The 27,436-nt window shown below is 39.2% G+C and overlaps 1 protein-coding gene across 1 annotated transcript in view; it reads right to left on the minus strand.

The window, feature by feature from the left end:
- Positions 1–24,733, minus strand: part of SH2D4B (SH2 domain containing 4B) — a 59,103-nt gene extending 34,370 nt beyond the window's left edge. The window contains exons 1-4 of the mRNA XM_069019212.1: positions 24,550–24,733; positions 11,536–11,695; positions 10,303–10,450; positions 2,408–2,552 (exon numbers count right to left, since the gene is read on the minus strand). Of these exons, the coding sequence (XP_068875313.1) occupies positions 2,408–2,552; positions 10,303–10,450; positions 11,536–11,695; positions 24,550–24,733 (637 nt within the window). The remainder of the gene's footprint in view (positions 1–2,407; positions 2,553–10,302; positions 10,451–11,535; positions 11,696–24,549) is intronic.
- Positions 24,734–27,436: the final 2,703 nt, after the last annotated feature.

Here is a 27,436-nt window from a genome sequence, read left to right on the forward strand (position 1 = left end):
GTTCCCCTGCAGCACTGATCTCCCGGCTCCATGGACCAGGGCTCACTTCAAGGAGGTAAGACCCAAAGGAGCCTGGACTTGTTCCTAATGGGCAATATTATCTGCACTGGAGGTGTGTAGTGGCAAAAAATGTAAATATTTCATCTGCTTGTAATTCTCTTATGAATTTATGCATTTATTTATTACTTAGAAAAGCTGACTAGTGGATAGGTTTGCCTAACTTTACTAAATTTCCTCTCAGTGCCCCACAGGAATACTTGCAGACAAAATGGAAGTATTACCATAAAAAGAAAAAAAAAAAATCTGGAATTGAAATAAAAAATGAAAAATCTGGTGAACCTGAGGTACCAATTAATTCCATAGCAACTTCAGATGTTCCCACTTCCAAGTATTTATTACTATCTGCTGCACATTTTGGCTTCTGCAGTAAAGTTAAGGAAATGGAAGATGTCAATATGCCTGAGGAAACTCAGTGCAAAGTTGATAGCATAGTCCAAACCAGCCAGCAACTGGTCTCAGATAAGGCACTAAACACTGCATCTTCCTATCTTCAGTAGTCACACCCATTTGCTAATGGAGCACAGTTCTGAGCCCTCAAACCAACGGGGATAAATTGAGACACTGAGATAAGCATAAGAGGATAAACAAGGATATGATACACTCTAGTCATTAGTCTGCAGTTAGTTTAACGCTAAATCAATTACTGCTAACAGCATAACTCTGGCAGCACAGAATTTATAGCAGGCTGCAAACGCAGCAGCGAGAGAGAAGGTGCTGAGCTTTCCTGCCTCGGCAGCGCTGCTGCTGGTGACCAGGCTCAGCAGCTCGGGGTCACCTGGGCTGCTCTTGACACCCTTTGGGCAAGGGGACAGGCCTGCAGCTAATGAGGCATACAGACTGGAGGTGATAGAATTCCTTCAGAGCCTACAGAATACCCCAAGGCCTCACAAGAAAAAAGTGCTGGTGGCAGACTATCCCCACCAGCATGTGATGCAGTCACAACTGTTTTGACTGACTAAAAATGCCATTACAGAACCCATGGTCAAAATATTTCATAGATTAATCCTTTTTCTCTCTCCCTTCTCCCATAATTATCCTATAGAATTTTTGATGTCTACCCCTGCACAAACAGCATTCCTCAAGAAAACAGAAGAACAATTTAAAACATCAGTTACCTCATTAATGCAACAGTAAGAAAATGATACCCGGTTTTAGTAGCATTTGCAGTATTTTGTTTTATTGCCAATTTCAGTGTAGAGGTAAGCTGGATTCATATTTTTCATTTAACAACATGGTTGAAATGTATTTTCTCTCCTTATATATCATCAAAGAAATCCTAAAGTACATAATACCATCCTCTATGCTGGGTTACCAGCTGATGCTTATTTTCTGCAAAACTAAAGGGCTACTTTTTCCTCATTCTGCTGTTACATACCCAAAATACAGAAATTAAATTTTTCTTTCAATATGAGCATGTACACCTCGATTTAGATAAGTCTCCAGGAAATAATTACCTTATCTTTATTGACAGTGTAATGTACAGAGGTTTTATTGATCAAAATTAACATACCCTGGTATGAGCTTGGAAAATGGCACAGTGTATCATATAGACTTAATTCATCTTCTACAGAATGATTCATTATCAAATCAATTCCAGGTAATAGCACTTCAGTAATTAGTCCTCAGGAATTAATGAAGTGATGACTAAAACCATAAAATAAATTCAAAGTATATTTTAAAATTTATTCATAATGTGGACCTTTACTTATCTACAGTATAAATGTATACATCTATATAATAAAATAGTTGTTCTGTTCCTTATAGGCTTTTAAAAATCACTGAAAAAATTGAAATGAATCACAATTATGATGTTAATAAAGAATTTCAGGCTATCTAAAAAGGAACAGCACTTCCATAGAGTAAGATCATCATCATCAGGTGGTTTTTTTTAGAGCAACAATCTAAGTATGATTTACTGTAATCTTTTGGAATGGAGTGAGTTTCAGCACTGATATCATAGCTTCACCCCACTACCATATGGAAGCAATTAAAATACTGATGAAGACAGATTTTATCTCTTCAGAGATAGCTGAGGACAAGCTGTCAAAATAACTGTGTCCTGAATTATTATTACTAAGCCAAAACTGTTAATTAAGTACATTAGACAAAATTTAATGATCTCAGTTCATTGTACATGAAAAATTTTCTATATGGCATTGACACAGATTCAGAAAGAAACAAGAAACTTCTGCTTGTAATTTTAAGATGCCAGTTTCCACCAAAATAATACAGCACTTTGTATTTCTCTAGGTAAAAGAGATTTTTTGGCCACATCTTCTCCATTCTGCAGGTGTCCTTTTGTCTGCTTTCAGAAAGACATTAATGCTGGGAAGGGAATTTTACTCACACTGTTCTTCCCACTCCTGGTCATCGTCGCTGTGCTGACTGTGCTGCTGAGCTTGCTTGAGGCTCAAATACAGCTCCTTTGCCCGGATTTCCTCCTGCTGCCTGATTAGCTCCTCACCCTTCTGTCTTTCCTCTTCTTCTCTTTTCTAGAGAAAATGAAGTAAGCCAGAAGTGACTAAGAAGGAAGAATGTGCCAAAAGTTGAGACACTGCTTCAGTGGCTTCCTGTCACAGAGTAGCTACACTACTTTGGACAAATTACCATCTCTTCTAACTTTGGGCTTCTCACCTATTACCACAGGCATCATTGAATTTTCCCACCTCTTAGGAATTTCTGAGGAGGGTACATTTTGAGACCACAGGCAGCACAGGAATGAGAAACATAAAAAGCATCTAAGATCTGAAAACTGTACAGAAAACATTTTATCACGTGGCACCAAAGCCTGTGCTATCCTCCAGGTTTAAGTCCACATGTACCCCCACTGAAGATACTGCTGCCTGCAAGCACTACACACATCATCCACAGAACCTTAGAATTCAGTAATTGATTTACTGCTGTTCTTGGTTTAGCAACTGTCCCAATGTGTCATCATAACCAACACAGGGAACAGTATTTTCCAAAAATCAAGATCGCTACATTCTGGAGGAAAAGGCAGATCCTTCAGCACCCAACAGTCACTTTGCAAAATGTAGCTAAGAGTAACACACCAAAAAAGTTCCCTTCCAAGAAAGCCTTAAAAGAGATGAAAATTTGATAAAGATTGCTTCTGCAGCTGGCCTCACTCATTATCAATAACACAGGAGCTCAATTAATGCAGAAGTAGGAATCTGTATCTATTTTCCAATGAATTTTCCCAAATCCCTTTGAAAAAAGCATATTTGAATCATACAGTTTAATTTAAGCCCACAAAAATCCCCAAACTGAACTTTATTAAGTGCTATTCATATTACTGAAATGAATTACAAATAAGAACAGTTTGTATTTAATTTTATAATGGAACCAACACTATACCCTTATGGGTAACAAACTTATAGGTAAGAATTTTTTTATAAATCACTGAATAAAACCACCCTGAATTACTGTCCTAGTTACCTGACCTAAACTATAAGTAAGGGAAAGCCAAAGTAGATTGTTGCAAGATGTTAATCCTGTGAAATTTCTGGGGTGAAGGTTAAGAGTCCAACCCTTAATATTCTACAATTCTATGAACAATACATTAGGCTGATCTTATTACTTCTGAGAAAAAAAAGCCTAGTATTGTTCTTCAGTCAATTCTAATGCTAGTATCTTGGATTATTTCTAAAATCATCCTCCCATTGTCATTTCCTGGCTCCTAAAAACATGAGCTGAGTGGACAGTTCATTATTTTTGAAAAGTCAATGCTTTTACACAATACTAATTTCAAAGAGCAGCAGCTTCCTCAGGAAAAAAAAAATATCTTTTTTAATATCTCTATAGAATTAGGGATTGCACATTTTAGCTGCTAGTAAATGGCTCTATTCTCTTCTTCAAAAAATATGAGAGCAGCTGTTCTTTATTCTTATGAGGAGAATATTTATTCACTTAGCTTCACTACCTGAAAGAATTCAATACATCTAGGCTATCTTTCAGGAAGATGGACAGACACAGAAGTAATCCTGGGTTATCAGAATGTTTTCTATCCAAGATCTTAAACCACAAGGTAAACATAAAATAGAAAAGGGGGGAAAAAATCAATCTCACAGCAGTTTCCCTGAATCCCATAAGAGTTGGTTACGTTTGGGCTTGTTTTTTAATGTAGCTGTTTTTGAAGCATTTCTAGCGAAAAACAAACAAAAAGCCCACACACACACATGCACCAAAAACCAGAATTAAAGCAGAGTTTGAGTTCTTAATGGAAGGCAACAATGCCAAGTAAGAAAATCCTACCTTTTTAACTGAGAAGGAGATTTAAGTCAAAGAAGAGACAACAACAAAAACTTAACACTGGCACTTGATTCCGAACTCACCAACACTTTTTCACACAATTTTCCTTTTTACAGAAAGGTTTTAACTTCCATGTATTATATTAGTGCATGGATCTGTGTGCAGGTATATTGCTCAACTCCTTAAAGGTGCATGTGAGAAGAAACAATCCTTGCTAGGATGACACAGGAAAGAACACTCATCCTTTTGTCAAGTATGACTAAACAGTGCGTGTTTGTATTTAAAATGAACAACAATTGAACTTTCAAATTTGCTCCACTGGCAGAATACAGCAAGCAGTTTGTCTGCTTCTCCCCATGAACCCAAAACTGCACATCAGAGCTGGGAGTGAAGAGCTGTAATACCTACAAACACCACCTTCTGCCTGACAGTTGAGAGAGATTGTACTCTGTGCCTGTCCCTTTCAGCTCTTCCAGAATAATTAGGAAGGTGACAATTCAGTACAGAGTTGCAAATTGTTGAGAAATATCAAGCTGCCAAAAAACATTGCACTGGCAATTCAAAAGGCAGCAGTAATCCTCTTCACCCTTAACTCCACTGGAGAATCTGAACATGCTAAATGATCTTACCTGTCCTCTGGCAGCTGAGAATTTACCACAAACTTGTTTCTGTCTATGGGTGTCTCACCATGTTTGACATCGTTACTAAGGGCAGCTCTAAATAATATTTAATATTAGCCATGGTTAAGTTCTAATGTTTCAGTCCAAAGCAGACAAAAGGAGATTAGGTTAGCATTAGTTTTTGCTGCAGAAGGATTTTAAAAATACACTGAGAAAAAGGCAAAATAGAGTAGTGGATTTTCTTACAGAGGAAAACTGGGCTTCTGGCTGCCACAGCTCTTGGGGCCTTTCTGGGGAGTCTTACAGGATGCAGGGCAGCTGAATGACCACCACCCTGCTCAGGGCAAAACCCACAAGATGTACTTGCTACAACAGCCCTCTCTGAAGCAAATAATGCCTGAGATTCTCTCCGTGCTTCAGGCTGGCAGGAGGTGTCTTTGGCGGCCCTGAAAGCTGCAGCCAGCCGGCTGCACTACAGCTGCAGTGAACCTCCTGAGCCCACTCAACAACCACCCACTCCAGGGAAGCCATTCAGGCCACCTAACACACAGCTGAGAGCCCTTAGGGACTCCCTGCTCTGAAGAAGGAAATCTGGAAACCCCAGGGACCCCGGCTGCAGGACAGGCTGCTCTCAGCAAGGCTGACACAGCCAGCTGAGTTCAGAGATCAGACTTCCCTGCAAACCCACCTGACAGGTGCCAACAGAGCTCTGAGTAATGGCAGAAATATGTCCATCTCCTTCCCAGCCTTTTTCTGAGAAAATTCTCTCACTTGCATCAGAAAAGAAAGCATTTGCAGAGGCATTATTTTCTTCTCTACTACCAGTGTCTCAAAAGGAACACAGGGTTTGCATCAATTCACTGTGCATGTATTTGCACAGAGACAAATGTACTAAATGCACTCATGCCTTATGCAGGAGCTACAAGATTTCAGCCATGCTTTATGCAGAAGCTGCTGTTTCAGCCATGGATGTGTCCCAGAACATGCTATTCACACATACATGGAGGTAGTAGCACACTCCAATTCACAAAGATCCTGTTTTCCATGAGATGGAAAACAAAGCTAAGGACTGGGAGAGATCTGACATTTACTGCACATGCTGCTGGAACAGATTCTGCTCGAGTAATTTGCCAAAGATTCAGTGACCATCTACTTAAAGTTTGTCTCTGGATCTTAGAGACTTCATAGCTTGAATTCCTAAAATGTAAGCTACCCTCATCAGTGGCTCAGATTTTCCCACTTACCCATAGAAAACATCTGAGCTTTGCTAGGTTTTACCAGCAATCCAGAATAAAGACAGTGGCTTCAGCACCACAATCATTACTGATATCACTGAGGAAGAGATGTTTCTTTAAATTAATATCACAGTTACTGAAAAGTAGAATAGAGAAAAATCTGAAGACCCAGTTTCCAACCAAAACTAACAGCTGCCTCATTTCCAACATTGTTCAAGAGACAACTGCATAAGAAAAAATTGCTGAACTGTGGCCACACAAAACAAAATGAAGTATTACTTAATTATTGTAATTGCCACTGAAATAACTCAACTAAGGCATTTTCAGAATGAATTGGGTGCCAAACCCCAGCAAGAAGCTGTTGTCATATTCCTAGATTCTAAATATGCTGTCTTTGGGAAAGAGTTCAATGTTTTCCTGGCACAGCAAAGCACAGAGCTGAAGTTACAGCTTATTTGCACTTAGAGATTAAGTCCCACTCAAGTGCTTGACGTTTACTTGGAGACAAGAGTTTTTTTCAGATCAAGACAGAATGCTCACTGCTATATCATAAGAAGCCCACAGTACTCCAAATGGCAATGGTAACATTTCACTGTATTCCTAAACTCTACATCTGGCAGCAATTTTCTGAGGAATCAGGTCCACAGCACTTGGGGGCACAGTAAAGCATTCAGACATGTGTTGAAAGCTCATCCAAGCTCAATAGAAAGTGTATTCTTTCTACTGAGCATAAGGTCAATTAGATATTTCCTGAACTGAAGCACTAATTGTTCTGTTCTCTGAAGGTTGATTCTCAACCTGTCTTCTTTGATGAGACACATTTCATCTCCCAGGGAATTTTTAAGAAGCAATTTAGCTCTGCTGTCAACTGTGCTTTTATTATTAAATTTGGCAGATATCTGATGTTGTCATAAGGACAGCACTTTACTATTAATACTCTCTTGCTTTGTGTAGACCACATGAAGAGTGAACTGAGAGAAGATCTCTTTTATTTCTAAACATAGCTGAAGGATACCCACCCCTGGCTGGATGACACTCACATCTTTAATTTGCCTTAGCTCTGCACATTGTTCAGACTCTTAATGACAGTTACTGATAATCGCAGAAAATTATGCCTATGATCTCAGAGCCTTTGTGAATTAGCAAAAAGGTTAATGACAGTAATTGGCTCTCTTATTTGTCCTTTGCAATAGGTGCATAAAAGAATAGCTGTCCTTAAACTGCAGAAATAGAATAGTCAACGTTTATATTCTAGCACCATAAATTAAAGGCATTTCTGCTTAAGAAACACCAAGGAAAGCAATACTTTTCTAATAGTGTTGGAAAAGGAAATAGGGATCATCATTCACTTTGATATGTGAGATATCATTTATCTACTGCAGACAGCCCTAACATCCCGTGTTAGGTCAAGAAGAATAAAAGCATCTTAAAAAGGAGTGTTTGTGACACAACATGGTTAGAAATTAAACATGTCAGCAGAAAGAAGAGAGTTTCAATTTCCCAAGTCAAACTGCTTCAAGAGGATGAAGCATTAGCAGAGACTGAACTTTCCATACCTCAGTCTGGAGACCTTTTTTAAACATGGTCTGGTCATCATCACAGAAGTATGATTACCAGTGCATTAAATATTTTCAACCTGTTAAAGTGGGCTTGCCTACTGATCTGCATCAAATTCCACACCCTTTTCTTCATTCTTTCAGTTACTTCAGTCATACATCAGTAGATGCATTAATTCATCTTTTCCCAATACCTTAGTTCTATTCATTTCTTGTGGTTGGATGTGGATGCCAGAAACACAACTTTCTTTTCCAGTCTAGGTACCTATCCACTCATTCAGCTTGTAAATATTTCATGTACTTCTTCCACTGTACAGAGTCATTATAAAAGAGCAAAATGGGAAGGAGAAGGAAAGCTGAGTGAGCTTAAATAAACCAGTGGGCAGCAAAGCTACCTACTCCCCCATATTAGCCTGTGAGATTCACCTGCCTTTGAAATGCCTTCACTGTTTTGAAGTAGTCCTACAGCACAATGTACAAGATCTGCTCTTTCCAGAGCAAGTAACAGATAAGCTGCTTTTCTGAGTAGCAAAGGAGTGGTGTCAAAGCACCAGGAATCAATCCTGCATTTGGATGCCTGCTGGTGGAACCCTATGTCAGTCCAAGTCTCTCCTGACAGATCTCAAATTATAGACCTAACTGAAGAGCCAATGCTGAAAGTGGAATTAGACTCTGTTGTTGGATTAATACAGGAAATTATGGCAGAACACTCAATAAAGGGCATTAAAAAAAAAAGAAAAATCACTGCATCATATCTTGTTTCCAAACCAATTCTTTAAGCCAAAGAACTCCTTTCTGCTGGGTTTTGTTTTAAAAATTTTGGTCAGTTTATTTAAATTTTTGCAAATTCTGTCTTCAAATGCTTGATTTATGATAAACCATTGGGAAAGAAAGGTTTCTGTTTCCTTGACAGAATAAATGTGTTGGCAGCTTTTTGAACAGAGATAAATCCTGGCCGAAGTCAAATATTTGAAATTCAAAGTAGAAACTGAACCATAGTCTCATCCCACTTACAGCAGTGTTCCTTGCTCCTACCAGGCACACAGCTGGAGAGCAGACACCTGCTCATGTCCTGGGAAACAGTGGAAACACAGATCACTGTGACATTACCTTTCCATCAATATGAAAATAAGCAGAATTTGGTGCCATTCCTTTTAATTGTATCAACAACTGAACAACTAGTTTTCCTTAGTAGAAAACTATGAATACTGGCCACTGAAAATCTCAGAAGTTGCTCGCCCCACTCTTTGAAAAAGTCTCTTTGAAACAAAACAGCAACAGTGAGCTTGTGGACATTTACCCCACCACGTGCCCTGTAAATCAGCCACAGAGATAAAAGTGAACACTGTATCAGCCTTTGTTCAAGAGGGCTTTGCTTGCCAGAGAGCAGAGGAGAGAGTGTTTAATAAGTTGCTCTGCTCATTATTCATACATTAATAAAGCACTTGAAAGGTATACGTTCATTACTCATTGACATCGAATTTCAAAGGCCCCATTCTCTCCTGTGAATCCAAATGAATTGTGCAAAGGTAAATCAGCAACTCTGTGCAGCCTCCTCTGCAGGAGCTGCCCTGGCTTTGTGCTCCACAAGCACCTCAAACCCCACAGTCTGCAGAGTGGCAATTTGCTGTTTGCAATCAAACCACATAAACTTAACACCCAGTTTTCAGCATTCCTCCCGTCACAAAGGGACAAGGGGAAAAGTCTATCCCCACTTTCCACACCTTAAGTCACTGCACCAGGACAGGAAAAAGAGACACAGCAAGCTGTCAGCAGGGGAGAAGCATGTAGATGGAAGTTACTGGATCCTCAGAGTCATATTTTCTACAGGCCTCCTCCATGGAAACTCAGCCTCACTAATCCCAGGCTCAGAGGACTGTCATGACTTCTTTGCATACTGAAGCCATTATACTTTACTTTCTCAATTTTAAACATGTTTTTATCTTTATCAAATAATATGAAAAGGGTGGACAGAGGCTTTTCCTATTTAGTTTTTAAATTGCTATTTTCAACTAGAAAGTGAAATAAAATATTATTTCAAACAAACATGAAAATACTGTAACTGAGCTCATAGAAAGTTCATTATGAAGTCAATAAAAATCAGGCAAATGAACTTCTCCCAGCAAAGCCAACTGGACTTTTCCCATATGTTGAGCAGGGGAAGGATCCACCCCTTATTATTTTGAAGGAAGTAGTGACACAATTTTGAAGTTCATTATGTGAACAAACTCATCCAAAATACACAGAATACATTCAAGCAAACTAACTTAAAATGAGATCTTTCCCAATTGTGCATTTTTTTCCCCAGTATGATTCACCCAGCACAGCTGACTGAACAATTCTGTTAATGTGTGAGCTGAATAACCAGTTTGATTGTTCTGGCACTTCTGAATGAGACCTGTAATTTTTTCTCATCACTCACCCAGCTGTTCTGGTGAACACCATATAGCTGTATATTCCAGAATGAAAAATTACAACTCTGGATTTTAAAGCTTATTAATAAACATGCACTGAAGGTGACAAGAACTGTGAATCTATATGAAAACACTGTTTAGAAAACCTAAATTGCTCTATGCAAACCTTCAGTTCCTCCTGAATTTTTTCTTCCTCCAGTTTGGCTGCTTTCCGATCCTCCATTTCTATTTTCCATTTTTCTGCCACTATTCTGGCTTTTTCTTGAGCCATAGCATCACGGAATTTCTTTGTTATTTCAGCTTCCTTTTGTCTCCTTCAGAAAAGGATGTAAAAATAAAAATTTAATGCACTAATTTTCTTAAATTGAGGATCAATACTTACTCACTGGTTACAACAAATAATTAGCATAAGACTTCATGGAAGGATGCAAGCAAAGAATTAAAATGCACTTAACAAGAGACCTACCAGAAATCAGTTTTGAAGAAACTATCCAGAAACCAGACAACTTACAATTTTTGATAAATTACTAATTAAAATAGCACCTTCTAAGTTAGACAAGTACTTCTTGGATGTCTTTAAGTCATACCTTATATTTTTGTATCAGTCTAGCAAAGCATGATTGGGAATTTATTGTCTATCAAGTATCAGTATAAATTTCTCCCAAATTCTTATGCTAGATTGTTTATTAGTACTGACAATTTAAAAAGAATTCAGAGCACAAGTTGAAGGTTTTAATCCCTGCTTAAATATGCAATCACTCGAAGCAAGAATCTCATATGAAAAAGGATAATATAGAATAACCTGATACTTAAACAGTCACTCTTCAGTGCTGCACTACAAAGGCAAGTGTGTGAGGCAGGTGGCCTAATTCCTAACAATATCAAGCATTAAAACACTTTTGAATCTCCCCCAAACCTGGAAAAGGCCCTTCTAGAAACAACAGCATGGCACTTTGTATAATCAGTTTTTGAACTGCTGGAATAAGAATTAATATAAGCAAAATGCAAATAAAACCAATTTCAAATAGGATTTTTTGTACCAAATCCCCATCATGGGCTCAGAACTGTGATATAGCAAACATATTTAATTTAATAGTCTCAAAACCAGACTGCTTCATTTTTCTTTATTTACAGGCTAGTCAACAGTTTAGCTAGATTCCCAAAAGAAAAAATTTGGCTCCGCTTTTTTTGTGAACAAAGGGTTTTGGTTTTCAATACTCAATAAACACAAAATTACATTTTCAACATGCTGAAAAACTAACCAAACAAGTGAAAGCAAATGTTACAATGTTGCAAAACATACTTACCAGTTTTACCCACCATTACCTGCCACCTGTCTACAAGGTCATTTCTCCCATTGTGCCAAGTGGACCCTGAATTCAGATTCTTAAATCCTCACCATAGTTCTTCTGCCTCCTTCTGTGCCTGCTGCCTGGCCCGCTCTGCTATGAGCTCCTCTGAGATCTGCTCGTAGGGTTTGTCACCTGGGGCTTCTCCCATCACCCAGACCCAGACCTCGCCGTCCTTCCCCCGCAGCCACTGCACGTGTTTGCCATTACCTGCAACAGCCACCAAGAACAAGCCAAGATATAAACACTGCCTCAAATCCTATGTAAACAGAGATTAAAGGATGGGAAATCTGCTATTTAGAAAACATTAAGCTTGCAGTTTACGATTCGGAAGAAAACATTGCTCCGAGGTTCAACGAAATCTTCAGATTTGACCAAATCTGGTCAAATGCTGGGCAAAAAAATAAAGGGGTTTGTATGCTGTGGATCACACAATCTTTAAAGACTCACTGTCCCACAAAAATAAAAATTATTACTTCAGGCATGCATTTCCCAGAATTCCAGTATTATAATCCCTTTCTAATTGTTTTATTTTCTTGCTTCCCACAGCAAGAGATGAATGAAGAGCATGGAGAAAGAGAAGAGGCAAAACCAATAACCAGTGACATTACACGACTAGCAATGCTTTGTGCACAGAGAATGTTGAGTGTTGAGCACGTAGAGAGACTTCATGGGAACACTTTCAAAGAATCCAGGAATTTTCTGCTCCTACTGTGTGAAGCAGGAGATTCAGGGAGCCTGCATACTCGGAGCACACCACTCAGGGCTGCTGAGCCTATTCTGCTCATGTAGGCAATTGAAAGGGATTAAATTTCTGGTTCGGTTTTCATGACACAAACGACACAAAAATCTACAGTTACTGTGTTGACAGAGTGATTTTAAGAACGTCAAAAAAAGCCTGAGAGCTCTTTACAAAACAGACTTCATTTGGTGAACCACCAAGTACAAGAACCAACTACAGGACTACAAAGGGCACTAGATTAGATCCTACCTGAATATATTTTAATAGTTATTTACACTACCTGGCTTAGTGTGGTTTGGTCTTTTCCTTCTGCTTTTATACATAGAACACTCAAGTATTATAAGCATTTTAGAGATTCATAATAAGGAATTTGTAGAAACACCTCTTATGCGTCCATTTCTATGTTTTATTTCTTGCAAATTTGTTGAAACTGTTCTTCACAAAATGAGACTCTGCCACAAAGACCATTGCCAAGATGGACAATGCATTTATTTCAAAGAATCCAGACTGCAAGGCCATAAAGGGTAGCAGTTTGTATCATTCCCTGTACATTACATCCCCTAGATTTCATCCCCTCACCCAAATATTGATGTGAGAAAATTGTGCATCATGGCATAGCTTCTAAAGGGAATCTTGTCTCCTTTGAAAACATAAACACAAAGACAGGGCACCATTTTCTTAAGTAGTTTTTTTCCAGTGTTCCCATGAGTTAAAAAAATCCCCTGGTCCTATTTGAACAGGCAAGCTTTGCTCCCACTTTTCCTCCATCTCTCTGTACTAGCATCAGCTTAGCTACTCTCACCTCCAGCTACCACTTGTTCTGCACGAGGACATATCCATTTAACCAGATTAAGTTTCCCAATGCACAATCAATAAAGTGTTTCTGACATCCCAGGCTGAAGGGAGAAAGCTGCAGGAGGCAGTGGAGTGGGGTTGTTGACAGCAGGCAGTGTCAGCTCCAGCCCACACTCACAAGTGTTGACAATCCAGACTGAAGGCAATGAACGGATCGAATCTCGCCATGAAAGCTAATATTCTATATCAAATTTGAAAATGTAATTTATACTAATCCCCAGCGTTGGCCTAACGGTACTAACTTCAAAGAGGGGTAGAAATTTAAGCTAATAGTGTTTTCCTTCAATAACTCTCAAAAGCATTTGCTCTTTCACAGTCTATCAGATTATGTCTCAGGTTATAAATGTGAATGTATTTCATTGTGGTTCTTATTCTGTATGTTTCTGTGTTCCTGTCAACACAACATTTATATCTGTCTTGGGGAGACCTTATGATGTGTATCCCATATAGCTGCCTATGCCCAGAAATTAATTTCTGTGTCTTTCTATGTTTCTAGTTTTTGGATGCAGCATTAGAATACCATCTGCTGAGACCTGACTGACCATATCACTATTTGCCTGCAAGGTTTTCACCTACTGCTTTACATGGTAAAGTATCTTGAAAAGTATGGAATAACTTCCCAGGAGTACTGATCCCATATAACCAATGGCAGCTTCTGCTTTAAAAGCATTCCATGTCCTCTTTCCTATGAGGAATCTGAATATCCTAGTTGCTCTCCTTTATTTAGTACTGTAAAGAAAACATTGCAAACAACACAGCTTGTATTAATTGATCTGTACCATAACTGGTAGATAAAAAATACTACTCCTGGTTTGAGACAACTTCACTACTTCTGTTAATTTATGAGCTTATCAGATGGAGCCAGGAAAGAAAAAAACAACCAAAAACTTTTCAGGTAAGCAGACAAATTTTATCTTTGCCTCTCTCAAGGTTTTCTGTGCCAAAGGTTTATTAATGTGTTTCTCAGAGGCACAACTTACCCATTGCAACCCAGCCCCATAAAACAAGTAGCTGGTTTGTACACGTTTCTTGAGAAATTGTTCTCTTTCTTCTTTTAAAACAATGGATCTTTTTTATAAAGTTCTAGCCAGTAGATGTATAAACTCCTTTGAAACCATCAGTATAACATATTTTTGGTTCAGCACTACACACAGTACAGAACTCTACTGTATATGCGTAAAGTACAGTTCAACTATAGTTCAAGTTAAAAAATCACAGCAGTATTAAATAATCTGGCAATTTTAACCTTCAGCATTAAACAGATAGACCTCCACATATATCATTTTAAAACAATTCAGCTTGAGCATACATGCCTTAATTCAGGTTTTTCTCTAGAAAAGACGACCTTTTCACATCCAACCACTGATTTTACTTCAAGAAATGACTCCCATGCAAACCTTCCCTTAAACCTATGCTCCCATAAAGCTGGGCTTTACTGTACAATCTGATCATAAAACTCAGTAGCTTCTTAGCACAAAATAACATCAAAAATGAGTGTGCAGAAAAAAAATAAGCACCTCAGGGAGAAAATCTGGCACTGTGAAAACAGAATTTCTGCCACACAAAAAGCCTTTGCAGCCTGAAGAATCACATTCACAGTGAGAGGGTTAGCTCTTCTAGGCTAATGATATCGGTCTTGCACTTTTAAACTGCAGAACCTATGGCAAGATCAAAGATGAAAGTACTGAAAATTATTTTCCCTAATACATGTAGGAAACTAGTGTTGTCTGCTTTGCAAGCAGAGAATTACCACTATTGAGGGCTGATTATAACAAAATAATTCCTGCTTTAAAGTGCCTCTCAAGTATTAATTTCTTTCTGCAAAATAAGATGTTTTGTTAATATACTTTATTTCCAAATGAAACAGAAATACAAAAAGAAAAAAAAATGCTACAAGTCCTGACTAAACAAATTTGAAATGCAGGTGAAAAGGAGGCAAGAGAACCCCATGTTTCCTGTTCAGCAGCAGGCTTCTGAGCACAGTCACAAAGTCTAATGCAGGGTCAGGAAACAAAAATTAAATCTCTTAAGCCCCAGTCTTGTGCCTTGACCACAAAAGTACTTTTCTCTTCCTGGAGAGACTGTGGCAGTCTGCAAATAATAACCCTTAGGAAGCAGTGGACATCAAAATTAGGCTGGATTGGAGAGTAGAAATTGAAGTATTTTAGAAACAAGCACTGCTTTATCAGGAAAACTTACTGAATAATTTATCATGTCTTCTCCATCCCTACTCTTCAGAACAATGATTTATCAGCTTTAATATTTCACCATTTTTAACCTAAAACACTGGAAGAAGACAACATAAACTCTTGAAGTTCTTTTTACCTGAAGCCCATCCATGAATTAGTATCTCACATGGAGTTCCTCTAAACCTACACCTATACTGCTCTGAGACCAGTAAACTGGCTTCTGGACATTGCTCCTTACTCCAGACAAATGCCAGGTCAGAAAATGCAAAATCAGGTCTCTCAAATTTGCAGCACAAAGGGATCACAGCAAAACCTTTCTTGGAGACCTAAAGCCAGAATCAACAGCAACTCAAGCTTGTACATACAAACACACAATCAAATATAAGACCAAATCATGTTTTCTATTTGTCTGTTATTTGCACAGTCAATTCTATAACAGCAATGAAAGTGTGAAGCAATGCCCTAGAGAGCAGTAGGAAACTCAAGCTCTCACCTACAAGAATTACAAGTCTCTGCCAGCAGCACTCCTGATCTCATTCACAGAGTGCTGGAGGGCTACCACGAGCTGAGCCATGGGGCCCCACAGGCTGCCCTCGGCCTTTGTGCTGCCCCAGGGTCAGCAGGGCATTGTCACATCGTCACTGCCATGGCTGGACACTGCCAGGGAACACTGACACTGCCTGCATACCTGGGGACAGAGAGAAGCACCACAGCCAGTGGGGATGGGAAGGGGAATCCCAGCTGTGTGCAGAGCTGAGGCCACAGTGGGTTCCAACCCTATCAGCTCAGAGCTCCACATTTTGCCTAAGGCTTGGAACAAACAGAGATACACCAAGGAGACCTGGGCCTCACGCTGCCTCTGCTAACCAGAACAGAGCAGCTGAGCCACCCACTGGGTGTAGGAGTTTCATGGGTTCTTGGGCTCCATTTTTACATCTCCAAATAAAAGTGCTTTAGAAATAATGGTAATTAGAGCAAATAGAATACTTCTGGAGTCAGCTTCCTTTCTCCAAACTTGTTCACCATTGCTTTAACAGTTACAAAATCCTCAGCAATCCCCATTTGTGATCCATCCCCAGTGTTTACAAGAGAACTACTCCAAGGGGCGCTAGAAGCCTGATTTAGTGTCAGGATTCCCAGCGGTGCCATCAGCCAGCCACAGTCTGCCTGCTCAGTCCAGCAAAATGACAGAGAGCACCAAGCATCCCTACTACCTTACTGTGGTAAGGGACACCATAGGCTGTAAATTCAGAAAATTATGGGATCACTGGTTATAATCTCAGAAACAGAGGACAGCATTCAAAGTCTGCTGAAAGTTTTACTGAAGAATCTGCTATTTCCATGAACAGCCTTGTTTCTCTGAGGTTGGGCTTCCCACCATAATTCTTCTGCTTGGAAGCTACAGATCTCTGCCGTAGCAATTGAGCATCCTTCCTCACCCACTGAAAAGCTTTGTAGTCATACAATGACCTTTTGACTCTCTATAGAAAACATGTCTATTCTTCTCTGTCTGGGCTAGAAAAAAACTCCTGAAATGTATTATGCATTTGAAATAGGCTGCATGTGCATTAAAAGCTGATCAGTCTGATCTACTTTTACCATGGAGAGCTAAACCACTGCTTGTCGAGTTTGCTGTGTTTGTAGGGTTGTGGGGTTTTTTTTTTCTTCTGCAATTCAGATATCTGGTATACTCTGGTCTAAGAACAATGTCCTTTACTTGAGATTTCTTGGCTTTCCAAGCATATTATTTTTACAGTTTCTTTAAAGTAGAGGCTTGAATTCTGTTAGTCTGCAGGGTAGATGAGGTTCCATTCAGAGTTTCATTAGCTAGAGGACATGTGTTGGAAGCACATTGATTAGGATGAAAATGAGGATGTGAGCTTTAGGCTGTTCTCAATTCCTTGAGCTTAGCCAATATAAGTATTGAATTATCCTTTTTTTTATACAAACACACAAATAGGCACACATAATTTCACTTCTTTCTAAGGAGAAAACCTAGGAAATTACTGTGAATGTTTTTGAGAGACTATTCAAAGGACAGAATGCACTTCTCAAAACATTAACTGCTGTAAATCCATTAAAATACACACAGAATAACTAGATGGTAATGAGGAAAGTAATGAAAATAACATCATTCCACAATAAACTGAAGATCTACAATTAATTTGTGCTCTACCCCGCTAATAGTCATGGGAGCATAGAATCCCTCTCTCCCCAAAATACATTCAAAAAACCCCTTCATTTCAATTCTTAAGAAGAATGGGGGAAAATTCTGCCCCTAATATTTCAATTTACACACCTTTGAATTTCAACACTGTGTTATGTGCCTTTTTATTTAGGGGAGGATTTGCAAAGGGAGAAAGAAATTCAGCTGATTACATTAATATATCAATAAGGGTTGCAGGATTTCAGCTTTGCTGAAAAATCAGCCCTTTATGGCTCTCCAGCTGCTTCCTGATCATATAACAAACTCAATCTTCTGTTTATGGAATTACAGCCTGTTACCATGGAAATAATTATGCTGCAATAAACCCCTGCAGGATCAAATAAAGGAAGAGTGACTGAAGAGAGCAAATATTAAGGGAGGAAACGGTTACTCAAATAAGACCCTGGTAATTAACAAATGTAGCAGGGATAACAGTACACAACACTCAGAGGTAAGTGGGTTTGTGTTAGGACATGGTGAGTAAATATGCAACATACACATATAGGTTTGCATGTTGTAAACTAAAAAGAAGAAGAAAAAAGGAACACAGAAATAAAATATCATTTATGTGGTGTCTATCCCGTCTGTTCAAAATAATTTTGTGGCTCCCTGGCCAAGGCAGAATGTTACATGGAACAATTTTGTAATTGGCCCAGTTTCAACCAGGAGATAACATTGAAAACTCTTTCCTAAAGACATAGTTCTAATGTCTTGTACAATCTAGAGTCAGCCTCTTGTCTGTCCATTTTAATGGCTGACTCTTTCCCCGTAAACAGCATGAAAATATAGGTAAACATCGGAGCAAAACTGAAGGTTTTAAAATCATTCCCATCAGTATTGCTCATTTGAGATTCTTTCTCTTCATTAAAAAAACTTAAGAACATAGCACCATATTTTCTGATTCTTCATCCAAACTGAGTCTTGCAAAGTGTAAAAGCTATATACGGGGCTTGGTTTCTCACACAGACGTATCACAAAGCTTCCAGGTTTTCCCTCTGAGAATAAAATAAAACCAAGTCCTCATGGCTGCTTCAGGGTCTGCTGGAAAGTCAGAGCAGGAGGACAAGCGTTCTGTGTCACAGAATGAACAGAGAACGATGGATCATTTTCTGCAACGGGCTTTCCTACTTAATGCAGTGTGGCAGGTTTGCACTGGCTCCTTTTGCCAGGCACACAGGACCACAGAAGCAGGAAGAACTATACCCTACAGTGAGGTTTTTTAGCACCACAGCAAACAAGTGGACTCAAAGGTTATTGAGCTGACATCAGTGTCTGGCTAAATCCACTGCTGACTTGAACACATTGAGTTTTCCTGTACCTTCCAAATCCTGCTCTCAAAACCTGGTTCCTTTGTCCTTGAATGTTTTAGTTATTTATGTTAAAAAATGGCAAAATCAGCAAGAAAATATTGAATTAGCTTGGGCAAGTCCCATTCTCCCCTTGGCCGCAGTTCTGCCCTCTTTCCACATCAAGTATTCATGAGTGTGCAGGCAGTCACAACCGCGGATCATTACCCAGGCCCGGGGGCGGGGAGGAAGCCTGACCCTGCCGTGTCCAGGCTGGCAGAGGAGCACAACGCTGCAGAGAAACACGGGAATGCCCTCCATGCCAGGGCCTCCACTAACACAGCCACTCACTGTGGACACAGAGATGTCCCAGGCAACAGCAGCACTGAGGGCTGCACGTGTGCGAGAGAAGGCCCCAGGCAGGGAGCAATGTTCTGCTGTCACTTGTCTGCAAAACAGAGAAATCAGCTGCAGGCCAAGATACGAATCCAAAAAGCACAGACTTATGGCTGCTCATAGGAAGGGAGAGAAGTCCTTCTGGAGTTGTTCCATCTGGTCCATATCTAGGTCATACAGCAATTGGAGGTCTCTTGTTAGCACCGGGTTCAGAGAATAGAGTTTAGAAGCTGCTGTCTAACCCTACCTCAGCACTCAGCCACACCAGGCACGGGCCCTGAGCAGCTCAGCTCTGGCCCAAGGTACACAGTACTAACAAAGCTGCAGAATATCTCAAGCTGAGTGTTACATTAAAAGTTATCCAATGACTTCAAATTAAGTGGCTCAGTCCTAAAAAAATTGTTTTAATGTTCTTGCTCATGTTCTCTTGTTACTTTTCCGTCCATATCTGAATTGAAAACAAAGGACAGGACTCTACAGAATTCAAGACCACATAAGGCCAGAAATTTCAGAAATACTGAAGTCTGATGTCTCTGGTTAGACCCATATCCAGTGATACAGAGAAAGAGACACTGAACACTGACAGGAGCTTGTCTCCATAGGAGATAAAATCTTAGCTAAGCATTACCAGGGTCTGTAGAGGTCTGAGCATAAATGAGGAATACATTTCCAAGTTCAAAGGCAGAAAAAAATGTCACTGCATGTACACCCACTGAAACACATGCCCACTCACTGGCCTTCCTCTGACACTGATGTATTCTCCAACCATCCACTTGGGATGTTTGAAATACTTGCTTTCAAATAGTATCATCTGTTCTCTAATGATTTTCTAACACAAATATCATTTAGAAAAATAAATTATTTTCTAGCCCTGCTGTGATAAGACAACCCTATTTTCTCCCAGCTACTCTTGTTAAGGACAGGTAAATAAGAGCGTTTACAAATAGCTCCCATCTGAGCACCACGAGCTGCAGTTCACAATGAATAAATGTCAGAATTAACAGCAGGAGACCAGCATTGTCTCCCCTCCCACATGACTGTCCTTCAGCTACCTAATGCTCAATAGTTTTTGAGATCTCATTTTGGGAATGCTGACAGTTCTGGATACTGCATCAGTGTCAAAATCCAAATTGGCAGGGTCCTTTGCTTACTCCCAGCTAAATATAGTGGCTAAAGGGCTCCTGCCTAATCACACAAATATATTCCTTTGCAAATTGCAAAGCTCTCTGTCAGTCAACTCTCAGAAAATACCAAAGGGATCTTGAAATTTTGAGGAGACTTCTCTCAGTGATTTCAGCACAGTAGGAAGAAGCAAACTGTTCTATTACAATGAAGATATGTTCCTGAAAGATCTGCCCAGGAGCAATTTGGGCAAGTGAACTGAAGTAAGTGAACTGAAGATGGAGCTCCAAGAATTCAACACACCTGTGATGCTATTCCAGCACCAGCCAGCAGTCATTATTTAATTAAAGCTACAAAAGATTTCTTTACCTTGAATAAGCTCACTAAATGCTGTCATTTTGGGAGGACCCATATGATGCCCAAATTCTACTAATAATTTTAGGCAAGGTGAAAATAGCAAAAAAATTGGGAACAATTTATTCAATGTCTTCTAAAGGAAATACTTCATTATGAAGTGATGTTTATACATTGCTTCCCTTTAGACATCAATCTGTGTTTTTTAAATGGCAAAGAAATTAAAACTGTCGAATAATCTGAACACATTTCATTCACCCCCAAAGTGAAATAATTCCTTCAACATTGACTCATTCTGATACTAATTTCAATTTTAACCTTTTCTCAAGACACATGGAACCAAACAATCCAAATACAGAAGCGGGCACAATTTAGCACTAACGGCAGGTGATTGATATTATTTTCTTTAGAAATTAAGAATAAAACTACACAGATGGGTACACTATTTGGCTTGCTAAACACTCTCAACAACTGACATCTTATTTGATCGTTTGGACTGGTTTGTTTTCTAACCAGCAAAATTTATAGTACTGAATAGAACAACTGCACTCAGTGGCACTGCTGTAAAAATCAATGCAGATTTGGGGCCTTTGGTAGTTAGTTTCCAAGCAATTAGAAAATGATGATGTTAATGAGCATTCCCTAAGCCTGTTGGTGATTTTAACTCTAGCACAAGGCCTTTCTGACCTTCATATGCCAATTTTTTTGCCCCCAACTCTGCACTTGTGGTTTCCATAGGACAATGCACTTAAAACACAAGAACACTTCATCCTCAAGTCACCGTAGGAAATCAAAATTGAACTCACAGTCACGGCTTTGTTTTGAAAAATCCAAGCCTTTTTCAGTGCTGCTGGGTGCACACATCACACTGTGGCTAAGCTCTTGAATCGATGGAGAATTGTAGCAGCTGGGGTATAGAACTCCAGATCAAGCAGAAGGCACTTTTCAGAGCACTTTTATTTAGAGAAGTGTCCCTTGTCGTTAACTGCTTTTGTTCAATCTCACCATATCCCATCCCAAAGAGGTGGGGAGAAAAGTTTTCATATGTGGCTATTCAAACTTTGGGGAAAACAAAAGGATTTGAAAGTCAGTGCTATAAAGATAATTCCAGTTAAATTAGTATAAAATTATTTCATACAAATGCTATGGTGCATTCACAAACAACATCCACGTTTTCCTGTCAACTATAAGTGTTCAGAAACTCAGCACAACATTAGAGATACTGAAGTCTCACATCTATTCTACTCTGTCAGGCTACAAAGATATCTATAAAGCCAGAGTAACTCTCGGCCTTAAAAAAATAGCACAAACATAAAACATGTGTCATGCAGTAGAGTCAAAAACAAAACCCATAGAAGAAAGAGCTCAAACCCCTCAGTTTCAAGGCAATAAAGAACATGTAATTGTGGTACCTTTGCATTTCTTGGTAGCCACTAATTTAAAACAGGAATAAAACCACTCTAAGTTCTACACTGTGTAGCAGGGGAAGAATGTTTGGAAATTCACTTATACATCAAGGGCAACTGAAAATTAAGCAGCTTCAAGATCCAAAAAATGGTTGTGTCAATTGTCTTCTAGGAAAAAATATTTTAAGATAAGAAAATATTATTGGTATCTACTCTGACCCCTTGAGTCATATAGGCAAGACTATTCCACAGTAATCACTATTTTATATCCACAATTTGTGGTTGGCTTTTTTCATCTTTCCTGTTTTAAACAAGGAACCATCTTCACTGAGAGACCATTTAACATCACATTGTGGAACAGAATGTGCAGTAGAAATCAGTTGCAAGTGTCTGTACAGTTAATGAATCGCACACCTGAAAGAAGTTATATTTTCTAATTCTGGTGCACATCAGTTCATGAAAGTAAAAAAGTATTTCCAGTAGAAGCAGATGCCTGACTTGCAAATCTGATTCCAATAGTTCTTCAGTACTGTTCTGAAGAAAGTAGAAATTTCCTAACAGTGGGCAAAAGTTAAACGTAAGCAATACCTCTAATTGGCAATTTAAGAAGGTAACATGGAAATAGGCTATTGTGAAATTTAACTCACTATGTATGTGTGACTACCTTTGTCAGAGGAAATATAATCTATAGGTTACTCTGCTGTTCTCTTCTTCTATTCCTTATAAATCAGAAAATTAATTACCCAGAAAATGGTCTCCAGTAGTAGGAAGCCAAACAGGTTTAATGTATAATTTATATATGGAAATGTGGGTGTCAACACTGTGACAGTTCATCAAATAAATATTTTTGCAGTTATATTTTTCTGTATCTGTCTCCCTCAAAGAATGAGCATGATACAGATTATCTCAATGATATGATGTTGTTTTGGTATGTGGAGCTGAACTGCATTTTTAATTTTTTCTCAGCTACAAATCAATCAAAATGAACAGGGCTTTTGTGCTGTATGAGAGAAGCTGTTCTGATGCCATCCCTCTCAGAGGGCCACTCACAGTGAGAGCACTAACATGAAGAAAATAGAAATTAAACAGAATGAGGTTTGCCAACATCCACCTTGCCATCTGTGAGGAGACATTTTAAACTCCTGTTATGGCTGGTGTTCTGAACATTCCCCCCTCATCTTAAGGCTACCATTGTAACTTAGTCCAGTCATTTCATGCAGGTCTGTGCTTCAAGCGAGTCTTGGAAAACAGTTTTTCTTTGAAGCACATTTCTAAAAATAATCTTTTAATTAATAACTATCTAAGGGACACTTTGTAAGGTTCAGAAGCTCTAGATATTTCAAGTCTGACAATTGAGTCCAACAATGTCTCTGTGTTGGGGTGTTTTCTACCATGGGTGCATTCAAGTAAGCAACAATTGAAATGCTGATTGCAGTCCCATAACCATTAAAGAGCTTTCTCAAAATAAGCTACCAAAACTTATTAGAAATGTTGAATATTCAAGCTTTAATAGATTTAAAAATAGGATAAGATCTTTGGCAGGGAAATGAGTGTTTGATGTATCTCTGTGACATTTCCCAGTGGAGTGAGGAATCACTGTAGTTACATTTCCAAGATGAAAATGTTTTTCATCTTACACCAGCCTAACAGCTTCATCCTATAAATGGGGAAAGAGCTGGAAAGCCACTTACCCAGAGAAAAGAGCAAGTAATTAAGTATTTCTGTATCTTTGAAACCACTTGGACCCAAGACCAGTCAGTTGGAAAAGATATTCGAAGTTCTTTTTGGATGTTTCTTCCATCAGTCTCCTATTCGCTTTTTAAGTCAACACACACATTCAGCATTCATAGCAGCCTCTGGAAGGAGCTCCATATTTTAACTACATATTGCATGCAAACACATTCCTGGTTTCTCATTTTTGGTTTTGGTTGTTGGATTACCACACTATTATTCTATTCCCTAGACACAATCTCTTGGAGACTATTTACTTATATAGTTGGAAATTTAGTCTCCTATGGTATGGCAGTTTTGATATTACATCTTCTTCACATAGAGCCCTTCACAACAAGCTCTAATTCATAAAATTATCACCTACTCCAGCCAGCTGGAAATATTTAATGCCAAGTCAAGGAACTACAACAGCACAGGCTTTTGCATGACCTAGAGTGAGGGGTGAGGATGGCAGGTGAAAAAAAAAGCCTTAGGAGTAGAGGGGAAACTCGGTCATGGTGCATCAGTTATCACTGACAGAACAGCAGCAGTGACTCCTGACAGACACTTCAAAACAACTCCCCTCACTCCATCACTAAGATGCTCCCAAAAGAAAGGACCAGCCTGGAGATACAAGGAGCAGGGACATGGTGCTTTTGCTGTCCCAGACTGTCATTTTTTCCATGGGGACAGCTGGCACTCCTCCTTGCAATCTCTTTTAGATGCCTGCTGCACCACAGCCAGTTGCAAGCCCACCATCCCCAGCTCTGAAGTACAGAAGGAGGTCACAAATCTTACTTTGGTTGCGCCTTGCTGTCTTTCTCAGCACCGCTTCCTCCATTCGGGCTTTTTCTTCCCTTTCCCTCCAGCGCCTCAGCTGCTCTTCTCTCATCTTGTAGAACAAGATCTGCTTTTGCTCTTCATTCAGCTCTGCCAGGAGCTCAGGGTCAATATACATATCACGCAAGATTTGCTGCAGCATGGTGACTCCAAAAAAAAAAAAGTAAAAAGACAAGGAAAACGAGAGAGAGAGAGAGAGAGAGAGAGAGAAAAACCTGCTTCCCGTTATACTCACTGCAGTGACAAAACCCCACTGATGGCACTCCAGAAAGCAAACTGCAGCAAAGGAGCTCTCCCACACCTGCCTGCCCAGGAGAGGTTTGATTCTTGCTCTGGCCCTTTATGTGCAGGCATGTTCTGCTCCTTGTCCTTACAGGGACAGAGCTCTTTGCTTATCTCATCCTCCAAAGGTTGGGACAAGTGTCAAGTGAATGTAAGAAAAAGGAACAGAAAAACATAGGGGAAAAAACATAAAATGAGAAGGCTGGGAGGAAAAAGAAAAAGTCACTTCAGTGCTCCTGACTGCAAGCCAGTAAAAATAAGGGATTCTTGATTGAACCCAGCAGCTTTGCTCCCTTGAGCAGAAGGAAATTCAACATAAAGAGTCTCAGACTTTCAGGTCAAGCAGTTCCCTTCAGCAGCAATACACTCCCAAGGGTGTAAGCATTGCCCAGGGGTTTAAAGTGATGTCATGGTTAAAGGTATCACCTACACCAACAATATCTATGTCACTTTGGGAACTGATCTCCCCTGATAAGAGAGGAGTATGCATATTTTTTCTCAGTCTAGCCTGTTAACCAGTCTCAACAGAGTAAGGCACGTTAGAGGTCATAGTTACCTGGTGTTGACAAATACTGTCATGCAGCAAATTGACTAAAATGCTTCTAAAATTAAAAGCAGATGTAACAGAAGCCACAAGAATTTTGTTATCACTTTATAAATAAATTAATATCAATTAAACAAGACTAAGTTCTCAGCAATTCATACAGACTATGCAAGTCTGGATGTTAATTCATTTTCCACTTGGTGACTGGAGAAAGTTACAGTGCTGCTCTTCCAGGAAATCAGGGCTTTTTACTATGTAACAGTCTTATAAAAATCAGTAAAAATAACATTTCACCACCAGGGGCAACAGCCACTTAATTATGTAAAAAAACCAAACCAAAGCCCAACACACTAAAAAGAAAACCCTCTGGACGTGGGAGCCTGTTTTCACTGGGCAGTGGCTCAGCTCCTCTGGGGAGGATGGCACTCTGTGGGAAGGGGGCCACTTTGTGAGACAAACCAAAGTGTGGTCACTCAGAGGCATAACAGAACACAGATCACATTTGCAGGCTGAGCCACATCCCAGTGCTTGATTTTATACAAGGAAGAGAAAGAGGAGGCCTATATTTCCTCATGAGAAACCTGCTTTATAGATAAGGATCTGTCAAAGACATATCTGACTTCCATGACCTCATATTCAAAAACATCCTGCTAATGCATCTATTCATATGTCCTTCTTTTGAGGTATGTAAAATATTATTGTCCTAATTTAGGTAGGGAATAAAACTGATATAAACCAAAATTCCAGGAAAGACACTCTATCACCCGGAAGCACAAAGCCAAAGATGCTTGAATGATTCCTTCAGCTGAAACAGGATTTCAGAACCCATCATGTATGGGCTGTAACGAGTGTAGTCCACATGCTACTCTGCAATTCAGGATCTGTCTTATGTACAGATTTTATCTCCTAAAACAAATGCCTTTATTATTTACTATTATTTTTAAGAAATACAGCTTGGCAAGAAAAAAACCTAGAGTAAGAAAGATTTTGTTATGCTTCTTTATTTTACTTAGGTACAGAAAGGGGAGACCCTGAGGGGGTTGGCTTTCGTTTCTCTGCTTCTATTCAATTATATTAGAGCTGTGCCTCCACATTTTGGCACTAATTGAAAAAGACTCGCTTTTGCAAAGGCTTCAGGGTAAGCAGTTTCACTGTTTTACTCATCTGTCATCATTCTTATTTTATTTTGCTTGACTTCACAGACCAGAAATTAAATCCTGATCAGAAGCTATCACAGTGCAAAGAACAAACTCTTCATCATGGACTATGTGCATTTAAGCATGATAAGTAGCACCATTTCTGAACAGCATTCAGCTGCAGAAGTAGCTCAGGATGGAGATACAAGACAGAGTACAAACAAATATTCGGGCAACTACTTGTAATGTTCAATGGGCAATCACACAAGAAAAACAGCAAGAGCAAAGAGATGAAATGACACTTCATGAACAACCCATTGCCTGAAGATCATTCACCAAAAATATTTGAGGATGGTAACCAAATGATCAAGTGGAATTAATCTGTGTGGGAATTTTTTTTTTTTTTTTTTTTTTTTTTAATAAAAAATCACATTTGGAAGTGTTATCATCTAATCAGAGCAGCAAATCTGATCAACTGTCTTGTGGTAGATTTTCTTTGGGTAGCATCAATCCCAAAATAAAAAACCTGGAAATACAAAGGAGAAGTAAGGAACATAAAGAAATATCCCATCTGACGTAAGCCAATATCCAACAGAAGTAGAAACAAACATCATAAATTTTGCCATTAATTTTTTGTCCAAGGTAAAAAGACTCTGCTTCATGACACTTGGTCATCAAACTCTCACATGGGTGGTAGTTTTTCATCATGTCTCTCTGCTTTCACTGCTAGCCAGGTTTGTTTTAAGAGTTACATTCCTTTATGGGATGGAAAGCCCAGGGGATCAGTGAAAAGAATCAAGTTTTTCCACCAGTCCCTTCTTTTCCCTTTCCAGTTAACATTTGATTTGATAACAATCTGGAAATGGAGAGAGTGGGAGGAGAT

This window comes from Aphelocoma coerulescens, chromosome 6 (genome assembly GCF_041296385.1).
Source record: "Aphelocoma coerulescens isolate FSJ_1873_10779 chromosome 6, UR_Acoe_1.0, whole genome shotgun sequence".
Classification (NCBI taxonomy): Eukaryota; Metazoa; Chordata; class Aves; order Passeriformes; family Corvidae; genus Aphelocoma; species Aphelocoma coerulescens.